The sequence below is a fragment of the Zootoca vivipara genome, chromosome 1, assembly GCF_965207765.1.
Source record: "Zootoca vivipara chromosome 1, rZooViv2.hap1.1, whole genome shotgun sequence".
Lineage (NCBI taxonomy): Eukaryota > Metazoa > Chordata > Lepidosauria > Squamata > Lacertidae > Zootoca > Zootoca vivipara.
This window is the reverse complement of record NC_142582.1, coordinates 35947577-35962198: the sequence shown is the minus strand read 5'-3', so window position 1 is coordinate 35962198 and position 14622 is coordinate 35947577. Positions and strand designations below refer to the sequence as shown.

Here is a 14622-nt window from a genome sequence, read left to right as displayed (position 1 = left end):
TTGCATCTACTCATTAAAAACTTACGTTGGACTCAAAGGTTTTTGACAGAATGAACTATGGAGTTTTATTAAGCTGTCTCTGTGGGAAAGAGTTGAGAGGCTGTGTTTTGCAACAGTTCTGCCCCTACTTATGGCAGGATCCAGAGAGCATAAGATGATTATACCATGAATCCCTGGAGTTCTGCCATAGGGAACCATTTCATTGCCAAAGCTACCTAGTTTAACTTCCAATATGAAGCTGTTGGGAGCAGTTATATAGAGATTTGGAGCCTGGTGTCATCGATATGTGAAGCTGATAACGCTTAGCTATATTTCTCTAATTTTTTGGGGGGGGAGGGGGCATGCAGGTCCAAGCCGATGCTGTATGCATTGTATGTATGTCTGTATGCATTGGTACACTGGATGAGGGCTAACAAAACCAAAAGTACTTTCTGACAAGATGGAAGCCCTGTGGGTGATTGGTTCTTGGTTCTGGGAACAAACAAAAGCTAGGGATCTAATAGAATGTGTTCATCTTGCAGAATTGCAGCTGAGCCCTGGCATCAATGGATTTCGACTATCAAACCCTTCGATTTTATTGGTGTGTGCCCTCCATGCTAGTTTAGAGGTGAGCAGTTACATTTTCATGACAGATCAAGTACAAACAAATGAAGCAATTTGTTGTAGTATTAACCTATATTATGTTCCATACAGCAGTTAAACAAAAAGTGGGGTTGAAGACTAATGTGATATAAAAAGGATGATCTCACTGCTATGAATATACTGCCAGCCTTAACATCTGCTTATAGCATACCAGTGAAGAGAACACTGGTATGCGTGCCTGGTTGCTGCCTCTACCATGGTGTCAAAGAAAATGCCGCTCCTTTCCTTCCCCAGAGTGGCTGGAGAAACCCAGCCATATGGGTGGGGTATAATTAATAAATAATAATAATAATCATTATTATTTTGTGCCACATAACTTGCTTGGAGGAGGAGAAAGCAGAAGTAGCATCTGGATGGAATGCTAGAGTCAGGCATTAATTTTAAAACAAAGCTGAAGTATGTTCCAGCACCATGAATTCTTTTTTTAAATAATGAACCTGTCTTCAGCTAGTTATCACTTATACTAAAGCAGCACTTGTGTGTTCACATGTGTATTTTTATTTTTTTGGCAAGAAATGAAGAGGTCAGATAGGTGTTGTATACAGCTAGTGGTGAGCTGAAAGTCTCTTAAGGGTCCCCCCCCCTCCAGTGAAAATAGGATGGGGCCGTGGGCAAAGAGAAATAAGAAAATACAGAAGTATGGGGGGATTGGCGCATTGGGATTTTCTAGGAAAAATAGTAGCAGTGCCCCTTCCCCTCTTCTTGCTTTATAAAATAATTTTGCTGCTGCTGCCAGTAGTAGGTGTCACCATCTCCTCTCCCCCAACAGTATCCTAGTACATTGTCCCAAGCAGGGAATATGCTGTCTGGATTGTCATTGCTTTCAGTGGCAACAAAAGTACAGTACAGTATGTTTAGAGTTAAGAAAATGGGTGGGTGTGCTGCCAACATCACTTTTCACAATAAGTCCCTTTCTCCTGAAAATAGTTACTTTATGCCCAATGGAGGGAAAATAGCCAAAACAGTCCCAACTTTCACAGCTGTGAATGGGCTTTCAAAATATTCATCTCAGCCTTATGGGGCTGACTTACAAATATTAATTTGAACTAGCCATATCTTGGATCATCACTTAATTTTGAATCTTTTACACTATTACACGCATGGTGCCAAGTCAGTAAGTCATTTCCCCCGTTCTTATAATGGCTACAAAGTAAGACCGCTTCATCTCATAAAATTTCCTTTTCTGTTCATTGCTTAGCAGACTTACCTGGGCTATACCAAAAGGCCAGGCATGTGACCACAGATGTTTGTATATTGACATACATCTAGCAGTCACCCATAATGCAGAATAAGATCTTCTGGCTCCCTTGCTTGATTTATCAATTGATACACAGGAGAACAAAATGAAGGTAGATGCTAAATTTAAAAGTGTTATAAAGGTTTGGCTTGTGAATCTGCAGGGTTTCTACAAGGAAGTAAAGTGTGCATCCAATAGCAGATACAATTGAAATAGATAGTGTATCTTGGAACAATGTTTGAGACAGGGAATCGTTATTGTGCCAACTTCCTTCTCGTATGTGAGTTCCGGGGGGGGGGGGGTTCTCAGAGCTTAAAAGAGAGACTTCTATCAATTGTCATTTCCATGCACAGAATGTCTAGTAAAATAATATTTTATAACTTTCTGTAACCTGCAACATTCAAAGTTTTTAAAACGTACTTGTATTCATTGCAGCCTTTAGTTGTCTGTTAGGGATATTCTGAATCCATCTGGGGGGGGGGGATAATTTTCTAAATGCTATCATCAGTCCTAAATAAATAAAGCCAAAGAATTATCAGTAATTTTACTGTTTGCTTTTCCTGCTCTGAAAAACTGCAAAGGGGCACAGCAATACTTTTTCTTCTGTTTGGCAATTAGTTTTGTTTGTCCTTAAACATCTCTTGTATTTTTGTAAACTTTATGTGACCTTAGAGATGCTTCTCCGCTCTGACCCAGATGGTGCTGTTCATAAGGGGGAGGGGGAGCAGCCATTTAGCCCACGGCAGGGGGTCAAAGGCAATGAGAGCTCATCAGTTTCTATGGACTTGCCTTTTTACGCCTGTGTTCCTCTTTTGGCACAGTCAGGATTCCCTTGTGCTAATTGCTGTAGTACAGTGAAATAGAATGTGTATCTGGCAAGAGGTGGCTTGCAAAAATTGTTTCCCATCTTGCTCTGGGATGCATTAAACAGAGGGTACAGCTTCTAAAGAAAATACCAAGCAATGTAAGTGTAAATGCACAGCAAGGACAATCTCCTGCCTTTTGCGAGGAGAGAATGTTTGTTATGGGGACATTATTCCTGGCAGCATTCCCACACCCCTTGCAAAGTCACAAGTGAATAGACTTTAAATGGCCTAATCTCGCAGGAAGAAACCCTAAGTTTCTGCAACCGTAGACAGCTTCTACATAAAGGCACACAATATTTTTACCCCCTTGTGCATCCCCAAGTCTCAGTACCATTAAACTGGTGGAATTCTTATTCTCAAGACCACCCTCCAAGCAGTGTAGGGTTCAGGTTCCAAAAAACAATCACCTTATGCTGTTCCTAGGGAAGAGGGAGAAATTCAGTTCAGTTCACATTTAAAGACAAACCTGCCTAATTGCTTTCTGAAACAATATTCAAACTGGAACACAGCCATCCTTGAAATTCACACTTCTCCAAATTTTGCAGCACAGTTTTTCAGCTAAGGAATGTATATACAAAAAATGCATATACTAGAGGCAAGTGTGCATAAAAATAAGAGAAAATGTCTTAGATTGGGGAAACTGCTTTGGAAAATGTTTATACTATGTAGAATTGCTTACATTGAGTATATTAGGTAGAAATTCACACTAAAATGCTGGTGAATTTTCATGACATTTAAAGAAAAAATTCAGAGTGATGTGAGAATGTGTAGAACTGAATTTAAGATTGGAAAAATAAGAAACAGAGAAGAACATGAACTGAAATATTCTCCCATCCCTAGTCGTTCCTTTCTAGGGATGAGTCTGTTCTTCCTTGGAACTACAGCAATCAGATTGAAACAACAGTTTCATTAGATGATAATGAAACGATATTTACTTGGTGCCAAAAAATAGAACAGACTTAAAACCAGGAAAATCTCCCTAGGATACCACCACCAAGAAGCTGCTATCACCAGTCATTACCCACCTCGCATCAGCCAAAACGGTGACCAGAAGAAGGGACTTTAAATATGAGCTGTACTATGAGGATAACATTTCTGACCTAGTTTGCATTGCTCTTATAAGGATTACTGAGAGAAAACATTTTTCTCCTGAGCACAGCATCTGCATATTGTGGATAGCTTGAGAATGAAACTCACGACAGCATTCATACAGCTACCGTGTTTCCCCTTTTTTAATACGTAGTCAGAAAGTAAGCCATGGCAGGGTTTTTAACCATTTGAGAGCTATTAGACATACCCCGAAAATAAGCCATACTTCCGCACCAGCTAGCAGGACCCAACATGCCGGCCGCGACAGGAGGAGGAAGCCTGCCGGGTCGGGTCAGTGCCCGGAAGCGGCGGTGGCTGCTGCAGTGCCGATAAAGCATGCAGCAGTGCCGCACAGAGCACCAGCCAGCAGGACCCAGCTCCTGCAATGCTGGCTGCGGCAGGAGGAGGAAGCCTGCGGGGTCGGGTCGGTGCCCGGAAGTGGTGGCGGCTGTAGCGCTGACAAAGCGTGAAGCAGCGCCGCACGGAGCACCAAGGGCACGAGCGGCAGGAGGAAAGAGAGAGAGGCTCGTTGCTTGCGCACTTTAAGAGAAGCAGCCAGAACCGATCTCCACATTCCAAGCCTCCCTTTTGCGCGTGCGGGCATGTTAAAGCCCCGATCAGTTCACTCCCCACTTCTTCCTCGCCATCCCTCCCTTTCACACGTTGCCTCAACCCCGCAGCCCCCCTCCCTGGCCATCGTCCCCTAAGTGCAGCGCTGCTTCGTGCTTTGTCAGCGCTGCAGCCGCACTCTCTCTGTGTGTGTGCGCGTCTCTTTCTTTCTCTCCCTGTGCGTCCGTCTCTGTGTGTGTGTGTGTGTGTGTGTGCGCGCGCGCGTCTCTCTCTCTCTCTCTCCCCCATGCGTCTCTCTCTCTCGGTGTGTCGGTGTGTGTGTGTGCGCGCGTCTCTTTCTCTCTCTTTCCCCCATGCGTCTCTCTCTTTCTCGGTGTGTCGGTGTGTGTGTGTGTGTGTGTGTGTGCGCGCGCGCGTCTCTTTCTCTCTCCCCCATGCGTCTCTCTCTCTCTTGGTGTGTCAGTGTGTGTGTGCGTGCGCGCACGCGCGTCTCTCTCGGGGTGTGTGTGTGTGTGTGTGTGCATCTCTGTGTGTTTGCGCGCGCGTCTCCCCCCCCCCGACAGACAAAAGGTTCCGCTTCGGCTCGTCATTCAGCCGCCCCGGCCTCCTCACTGAGGGCCGAAGCTGCTCCCCTCCCCCTCCTCCCCTTTCATCCCTCCCTTCCCTCAGTTGGTCCGTCAGTCGGGGTTGTGCGCGCGCGCCAGGGGCATGGCCCAAGCCTCATCCCCCTCGCGCTTCCCTCACAAGCGTCTTGGAGTGGGACGGGTCACAGCCTCCCTCACAAAGTCCTCCCCCTGTGTGCACATCTGTCTCCGAGGCAGGTGGCCATCCAGCCTCTGCTTAAAAGCCTCCAAGGGGAAAGGGAAAAAATAGAAGAGGCAGAAAATTGAAAAGACCATAACAGAGTGGCAGAGCACCCTGTGCTCTGTATGCAGAAGGATCCCAGGTTTAACCCCCAGGTACCCCCAAGTTTGAAATCCTGGAGAGCTGCTGCCAGCCTGGTTGACAGTAAAACCTGGAGAGCTCAGTTGGCTAGAGTGTGGTGTTTAAATGTGCGCAGAAGAGGGCGCCGAGTGTCCTGAGCCAGTGGGACCCAGTTGTACCAGCACTTAAAAAAAAAAGACACCCCCTGAAAATAAGCCACCGTGTGGTTTTTTGAGGAAAAAATGTTATAAGACGGTGTCTTAAAAAAGGGGAAACACGGGTATGTTCACAAATGTTCTTCCCAACCTTATGAGTGCTCTTGTGCTCAGGTGCAGATATATCTACTTTCATTAAAATGACTGGCTTTTTTATATAAACTATCTTACAATACTCAAAAGTCACTTTTTGCAAAACTAAAGTAGATCGTAGGATATAGGCTTTGTAGAGAAGGATGCCATTTATATTTGTCTGGGCTCTCTTTGTTTTGCTGCAATGGTGAAGTTGTCTGTTTTTATTTTAAATATAGGTATTTGGTCAAACTACAATGAAACTCCTGAGAAGGAAATCCATTCTTCTGACTGGTTACTTGGAATATTTGATAAAGCATTACTATAGTGAAGATACAAATGACCCTGAGCAGCCCTTTGTAAGAATAATCACACCTTCCCAAATTGAAGAAAGAGGATGCCAGCTCACACTGGTCTTCTCAGTTCCAATTAAGGATGTTTTTAAAGAGTTGGAAAAAAGAGGTGTCGCTGTAAGTAACCGAGGCTTCACATTGCTTTATTTAATAAAGATAGTGGGCTGTGTAATAATTCTAGAATTGCTTCTATTCACCGCTGCTTAGGTCAGGAGAAAGAGGGGGAATCAGAATACTGATATGCTTCTTCAAAACACATAAATTGGTTTATGGTGGTGGTATTATGTTTGCCCTGGGGAACAAACAAAATAAAAAATATAAGGTGATACCTTTATTGTAGACTTCCCCAGCAAAAATAAATGCATGCATGCAAGAAAAGTTACCACTTGACTATATTGAGCATTTTAAGGCTTAATTCAAATCACTTTTGAAGCTGTCAAGCTGTCTATATTGTATTGGACTTGCAGTAGTGGCACTGATTAACTGAGCTGGTGTGATGGCTCAGAATGCTCACAGAACTAAACAGTTCGCAGTTCAGCTTCTGGAAGAGAACAGAAAGTTGCCAGTTGGGCTGGGATTAAAATCTTGCACAGGAATAGATTAAAGACTGGGGAGAGGTCCCAAACAGGAACTGTAGAGGTGAGGAGGCAGAAGGTAGAATGCAGAAGAGTGAGTAATGGGCTAAGTAGTTAGAAGAGAGTGTAGTTGAGAGTTGAGAGTAGAAGAAAGAGGAAATGGAAAACTGAGGCAAGAAGGGCCTAGTTGGAGAAAAAGATCTGAAGCAAATCCACAGCATTAAGATTAAGAGGAGTAGTGTGCTGCTATGGAAGGGGAAACTAAACTGTGAAGGAGTCTGCATGTCACCTTCCTCATATCTTTTTAGCCACTGACAAAACAAAAGTGAGATGTTTTTACAATCTGCTAGAAATGGCTTCTTAATGTATCATTTGAAATGGCAGTATGTGCCTATGTGTTTCAATAATATGCTGCCATGAGAGTCTCTCAGCTATTACTTATTTGTAAGATAATGCAATGCACAAAGTCAGAGGCAACTTCCCTGACCTGACCTACTTTATCAGTCTTACTTTCCCCTGCCACTATATTTCCCACCCACAAACCCTTTTCCTCACAAGAATTCTCAGAATCCCAGAGCACCGACATTCTAGAACAGCAGGTCTTTTGGGGCCACCACCGCAATTCCTTTTTCTTTTAAGAAACCAATCCTGAAAATCAGTATTAACTGATTATACACTGAAACATGACTGTTAGTTTCCTACACCTTCCCTGTGTAGGAAATGACAATCTGAGCTCCTAAAGCAATGGGATTTCTTATTCCTTTATTTCTGCATTGGTCCGTGTCCTCTGGCACAGGGTGTGACTATGCCAGAGCTCAGAGGTCTCTGAAAACATTCTGATGCATATAGCAACTAGTTTCTGAATATCACATAATAACTGATTTTTATTAATTTCTCTTCCCATTGTCCCCCTGGTTTTTCAGCTTGGAATGACAAAACATGAATTAGTATCCACCTTCCCTTCTAAAAAAAGGCTTCTCGTGATTTTAACAGCCCAACCCTACACATAGTTACATAGCAGCAAGCCACATTAAACATGAGACTTACTTCTTTGAGTAAACACATATAGAATTGCACTGTAAAATATACCATGGAAAAATCAATACCAAGGACCCTAGCTCTCCATCTTCCCCCTCTTTTCTCAGCTTATATGGGCCAGAAATGGGAGGAAGCATTGCATTTGACCAGCATTATAACAGGAGCACAAACTTTATGTTAGCTTTGCTGCATTTGGAGTTTGGCAAACAAATATGCAACTATATTAATTTGCTAGATGTTTATTGACTGTTTTGCAGTGTGACATTCGGGAACCCAATGCTCTCCGTGTTGCCCCAGTTCCTCTCTACAATTCTTTCCATGACGTGCACAGATTTATTGAAATCCTGGGATCTGCAATGGCATCTGTAAAGCAAAGAACAGACACTGCAGCACTTTCCTGATCTTACTGACGGTGCAGCTATACTTTTTAATCTGTTACTAAGATGCATCAATGCTTCTGAGCAATTTTTGTTTGTTTGTTTCTGTTATATGTATTCCACCCATTTGCCCCAAAAGATTAGTTTTGCTTGGATAGTTATTTACAATAGATACACTTTTTATTAAAACTCATTATTTCTACTTATTTGGGCTCCATAAATTAATATGCTTTATGTATTTTAATAGGGGTAGTCTTTAGCATTCTAGATACTTTCTTCATTTAGATAATTCTGGTTTACTTCTGACAGACAAAACGGAAAGACAGCTGCAAACCTAATCTTTGTCTAATGTCACTGTGTGGAATAAGGCACCATATACAACTCTGTGGATATAACCTGCATTGGATTTTAAGCACAATTTCTATTAAAGGGAATTTTAATTTGTGCTGAAATTGTATTCATGAACATCTAAGTAGAATTTAAGAATTCACGAATGACTTAAGTTTTAGACATCTCAACTTTTGTTTAAATTTCTTTTTTGTTTCTCACAAACCTTCTGCTGAGTTGCTTTGCTCACTTACAGCCATTTATTGAAGGATTAACAGCTCCCCTGGATACCCAGGCAAGATAATGGCCCAGAAGCCTGCTTCTCTAGAAGAACAGATCCAGGGGGATCCTGATCTATATCTGTTTGGGCTCTTGCGGTCATCAGGGTATGTGTGTTGACATCATACCTCTGACATTGGTTTTAAAAGAATGCCAATCTTCTGGAATGCTAAGGCATCACACTGTTTTGTTTTTCAACATGCTCAGTGATTGTGAAACACTTCCATTAAGCAAGTGGGGCTTGACTCCTAATTCAGTGTAGAATCATGGGCTTATCTTGTAAGTGCACCAGATGTGGTGTGATTGAGGGAAATGTATGCTGCTTAGTAAACTGTCACTGTAATCCACCACCGTATCAGTCTAATCACTGGGCCATCTGAAAAATATTTAGACATTATGCTGTCTGAATGTGTAAGGAGCAGCAAGAGACCAACATTTTGCACACCAACCATCAGTGTCTATTGCACCAAACTCACTTAATCCCACTGTAACAAACTTTGCATTAATCTTGTACTTCAGGGGTCGTCCCCTGCCCCCATATGTTGGATATGGGGAACTATAATCTATAAAGTATGAGAGAAATATGGCAAAATGAGTTGAGTGTGAAGACAAAGGAAAGGTGGAGAATACAGTTTTGGTAAGTCTTGGTGACGTGGTATCTAGATAGCTGGTGATCCTTTAGTTCTTTTTATAAGTTTTTTTCTGAACATTTACTGGATATTCATCAAAATTATCTGGGTTTGTGTTTGATTTCAGCCATGATGCTATAGCATGTTCTGAATGGATGTATTTGTATAATACAGCTCTCTGCAAATACTTAATTGTCATGGGTATTCTTACAACATTTTCAGTGTACTGCTGATATCATGTGTGAATAAGCCCCAGGAAGCCTATGATAACTTACTCTGCTGTATAACATTCCATATATGCCACTTATTAAATAATGAGGAAAATGAGGACTTTAAAGAGTAACTTTTAAAAAGTAAAACTTTTTTGGGCAGAATTGTAACTCTGGAAATTTGCATTTTTAGTTACAGCAGGTAGTAAAGTCAAACCGATGGAGAATAACAATAACGGCTGCCTTCTGTATTGTTTTTGCTGCGTTAGCAGCACCAAACTGACCCCTCCTGGACACAAGCCTGGACAGTGTGTTTGGAGGTCCTGGGCTGCTCAGACAACAAGACCCACCCACCCCTCGGCCTTGCTGATGTCGTCCACAGGAAAGCATAACAATAAATTTGGCACCAGCTTGGCTGCGGGAGTTGCCAGAAGGAAGTGTACAAGATACCACCCAACCGTCTTAGGGAGTCCAGTCTGGATTTGTGTAACTCCTTAGCCTTTTATTCTCCTGAAGATGTCCCACAAAGCAGCGGGTACAAATTTTTCCTTGGGGTTTACTCCTGAAGCAGGGATGCGGGTGGCACTGTGGTGTAAACCACTGAGCCTCTTGGGCTTGCTGATAGGAAGGTCGGTGGTTCAAATCTGTAGGATGGGGTGAGCGCCCATTGCTCTGTCCCAGCTTCTGTCAACCTAGCAATTAGAAAGCATGCCAGTGCAAGTGGATAAATAGGTACCTGCTGCGGCGGGAAGGTAAACGCTGTTTACATGTGCTCTGGCTTCTGTCATGGTGTTCTGTTGCGGCAGAAGCGGAAAGTTGTCTGTAGACAAATGCTGGCTCCCTCAGCCTGAAGTGAGATGAGCGCTGCACCCCATGGTCGGCTCTGACTGGACTATCCAAGGGTCCTTTACCTTACTTTTACCTACCTTACTCCTGAAGCCTTCCTCACAAATGAGTATAGCTGCAAGGCAGCAGAGGTTTAGGATCAGGGTTTTAATTCTCCTAGACGGGCTACCTTCAGTAGTTGGTGAGCCCCATCTGCCCACATTTCCGTCTGCAACATGCACTGTAACCACCTCCTTTACCATTTATCCCACTACTGGCCTCATCTGCTCAATCCGCCAGATTCGTATGCAGGGGAAGTCCCTAATTCACCAAGGGTTTGAGACCCATCAGTTACCCTCACCTGGTTTAGCCAGCCAGTCAGTGTAACAGCTTCTAGGGTCCACAGGTGAGAGCTGAGTGCAGGGTGAGGACCAAAGGTGGACAAACTAGCCCAGAAGGATCATGATGGATCCTTCACCAGAAGTACTACCCCTCCCCTAACACCCCATACACCCCAGAAACAGTGTACAGTACAGTAAGATAAAATACAAGAGATTAGACTCTAAAACACAATAAAAGCATTTATATAGGTCTACAAGTAAAATTTCAAAAAAACTGAGTAACCAGGGAAAGCGTACACACACACACATCCCCGCACACACAGACACAAACAAAGAAGAAGTGGTGTGCATGCACACGAAAGCTCATACCAAAACAAAAACTTAGTTGGTCTTTAAGGTGCTGCTGGAAGAAATTTTTATATTTTGTTTAAACAAACAAACAGAGAGAGAGAGTGTCTTCAGCAGCCACCTAAATATCAAGACACTAAGTAATTGTTTAATTTCAGCTAGTAATTGATTCCAGAGGGTTCAGTTTCTAGTACAAGCTAAGTGAACCTTTGGGACAGGTGGTATCAGCAGTGGCTCGGAGAAGCACAATTGCTGGACAAGGATATAAATGAAGAAAAATTGTTCATAAGGGGTCAATGGGCACTACCTGACTCACTCTCACCATGTTTCCTTGACTGATTTCCCTGTAGTTTTCTCCTTTGTGCAGGGGCTGTTACACAGGGTATCCTGTGTCTGACAGTCCTCCAGTCACTAGTTAAAGACCTGCTGCAGACTTGAGTGCTGACACTATATGCACAGAACTTTTTGTGTGTACACATTTGCCATATAAATTCACTGGGAGTCTGGGACCGGTTCTGCTACTCTGTGGAATCTATGTCAGAACTGGACTTCCCCATCTTGAAGAAGCCTGAGAGAGAAGAACGGGACAGTTTTCTTGCTTTGTCAAGTGATGCCTTCATATCTCAACACTGCCATTTTCCTGGAATATATGAGCTGCTAGCTCAGACCAGTAGTTCACATGGTCCAATACAATTGTGATGGGCAGAAGTCTTTCTCATCTCTGTTTCCTGGGATTATTTAATGCTGAGGCATCAGGAATTGTATATAGGTTCTTGGGGATGCAAAAAAAAAAAATAGCTGAAACATACTTTATGCTTCAAGTGTTGTGCTCACCTTGAATGTGTACCTACCACTGACTGGAAGATGATGCAAGAGAGCTTCCCAAAGTGATACTTTGATGTCAGCCATGGGCCTGTTTTTTGTTTTTGTTTTTTTGTTATTTTCTACCAGCTGCAGAACAGCATTTTTATTCCTAAAATTGTTAGAAAATGCATCTCAAGAATAATACTCAAACTTAACATTAGGTGTCAGCATTTTACATATTATTTGCTGAGAGTAGATATCCCAGAAGAGCTACAGCACAGAAAATAAATGTTTCAGGCTTTCATTTCTAAAGCTTTGTGTTACGATAACTGGAATCACAAGAACAACAACCTGTTCGAGTCAAATAAAACATACATTTTCATACCTCTATCACAAGCAACACATTTAAATATCATTGAAATAATACTTTCATGACGAAAAAGAAAAATCGAACACTTGAGTGGGGAAAAAAAGAACAGGAATAATGGATAACCGTTTAATTTTTTTTACAATCAAGTGGTATATAAATCTTATGAAATAAATAAATATAGGAATGTTGTAAAATCATCTACAACCAAGTTTTCAGGCATGGTGACAAACTTTTTCTGCCTGTTCCCATTTCCTTCATCACTACCTACATCATATTGTATTAGAATATTGAGACCCAATCAAACAAAGTCAGGTTAGTGCTTCGCTAACTTAGAAAAGAAAAGCCGCACTTTGCCTGTTATCAATTATCATTTAAAAGCAACCCTTGTGCTGCTTGGCAAGCAGTTTTCTTTGCATTCACAATCTGCATTAATAGATCTAGCATGATAGGTGAACTGCAGTACAGATACGTTTGTGCCACAAGTGCCCCACTCAGGAAACCATTTTGGGGGAAATACCCATGCCATGTTTCACAGGAAACTTGCCTTCTCCTGCCCATAGCTTATCTAGATATCAGAAAATTGTGGTATCTGAAGTAGTCCTCATGGGAATGGACAATCCAAACAAATTAGAATATAGAAATAGTTTTGTTTCCACACCTAATGTGAAAATTGCTCCCTTCAAAGCTATCTTTTTGTCAATATTTGTGAAATCTATTTATATGGCTCCTGCAGTTGTACGATGAACTTCATAAAGATCAGCAATTCCTATTTTTTACATTCATAGCATGTTTTTTTTTTAAAAAAACTAACTTAAATGTACTCTTCTATGCATCATTTTATGTTTCCTGTTAAATATAAGTGAAAATTGATTGGGGCATTTCTCCATGGAATTCTATCTTTATTTCATCATAATTGCTTCTTATTTGAATAATGACAGATGAACTGCTTCATTCAACTGCAGTTTTCTAAAGCTTTGAAGTCACAATAACAGCACAGGATTTAAATCCTGAAGCCATTATTGTGGCAGGGAAGAGATTTTTTTGGGGGGGGGGGAATAAAACTTGGGGTCCTAAAAGGAAAATAGTTTTATGAAGTAATAGTCATCACTTCTGGTTGTATTCACTACCAGGTTCTGCAACTTCTACATTGCCAAAGTGATTCTTAAACAAAGGCATTTAATTGTAAGTAATAGACGAGGGTCAATATAGTGTTGCACATCACCCCAATCTCTGAGTGATGCAAGATTCCAGGGTTTCAGGCGTTTATCCAGAGTTCGTGTTTGTTTTTGCAAAGACAGCACAGCGGAGACTGGTACCTTTATGTTACATGACTTATTTATACATATATACAACTTGAACCTACAGTGGAGGGGCTCACAGCACTAACACCTCAAAATGGTCTTGTTTGTCCCATAGCCATAGCCCTGGATTCAAACAGAAATCAAACATTGCTCAGACACACTCTCTAGCTTGCTGCTTTATGTCTAGGTCACATCAGTCTCTAAAACTCCAAAATCTGGCTTTATCTGTTGGGGAAGGGGCCCCCACCCATTTGCTGTCTCACACTAAGCCCCTTAATCCACCTTAATGGCTCATTACCCAGGCTTTCACCATCACCAGGAGGCTAGCCTGGCTATTCCAAGAATTAGAAGCCTTGATTAAATTGTAACACTTGCTGGATTCAGGGATTAGAGGAGCCCAGCCTGGCATCCAGTTTAACTCCCCAAACTCATAACAATAGTAAGAAAACTTCTCAATAGTTATTTTAAGACTGAAATCATATGCTTTGCAAAAAAAGTTAAATTCAGTGCAGATGCAGAGCTATATTTTGCCAATAAAGAGTTCATTAGATCTTTTTCTCTCTCTGACATTTACATCTACTCCAAAGTATAATTTAATACTCCAAGGTATGAATTTCAAAGTTCCCTTTATCTTTGTATTCCAATTTTCAGCCATTAATCAAATAATATGAAACAGCTTTACAAAAAAAAACAAACCCTCTAGGAATGGATCACACATTCAAAATGTGCCTTCCAGAAGTTTTCCGAGTAATATGAGGGAGGGGTGTATGCATGTAATCAATATATGCACAAAAATACTTAGATTTTACATATATATGACAAAATGTGTGTTAGAAAGATGACAATATCACATATCTCCCAACAAATCTTTTTAAATGGTACCTATTAGAAGAATAGGGACCCAGGTGGCGCTGTGGTTAAACCACTGAGCCTAGGGCTTGCTGATCAGAAGGTCGGCGGTTCGAATCCCTGTGACGGGGTGAGCTCCCGTTGCTCGGTCCCAGCTCCTGCCAACCTAGCAGTTCGAAAGCACGTCAAAATGCAAGTAGATAAATAGGAACCGCTACAGCGGGAAGGTAAACGGCGTTTCCATGTGCTGCTCTGGTTTGCCAGAAGCGGCTTTGTTATGCTGGCCACATGATCTGGAAGCTGTACGCCGGCTCCCTCGGCCAATAATGCGAGATGAGCGCGCAACCCCAGAGTCGGTCACGACTGGACCTAATGGTCAGGG

General features: G+C 42.1%; 1 protein-coding gene across 6 annotated transcripts in view; it reads left to right on the top strand.

Moving 5' to 3' along the window:
- Positions 1–9633, top strand: part of KYNU (kynureninase) — a 91457-nt gene extending 81824 nt beyond the window's left edge. For 4 of the 6 annotated variants that reach the window (XM_035130853.3, XM_035130834.3, XM_088661818.1 and 1 more), the window contains 3 exons: positions 522–607; positions 5855–6085; positions 7839–9633. In XM_035130853.3, coding sequence (XP_034986744.1) covers positions 522–607; positions 5855–6085; positions 7839–7982 — 461 coding nt within the window. In that variant the 3' untranslated portion in view covers positions 7983–9633. The remainder of the gene's footprint in view (positions 1–521; positions 608–5854; positions 6086–7838) is intronic. The other 2 variants (XM_088661817.1, XM_088661813.1) reach the window with 1 other exon arrangement.
- The last annotated feature ends 4989 nt before the right edge of the window (positions 9634–14622 follow it).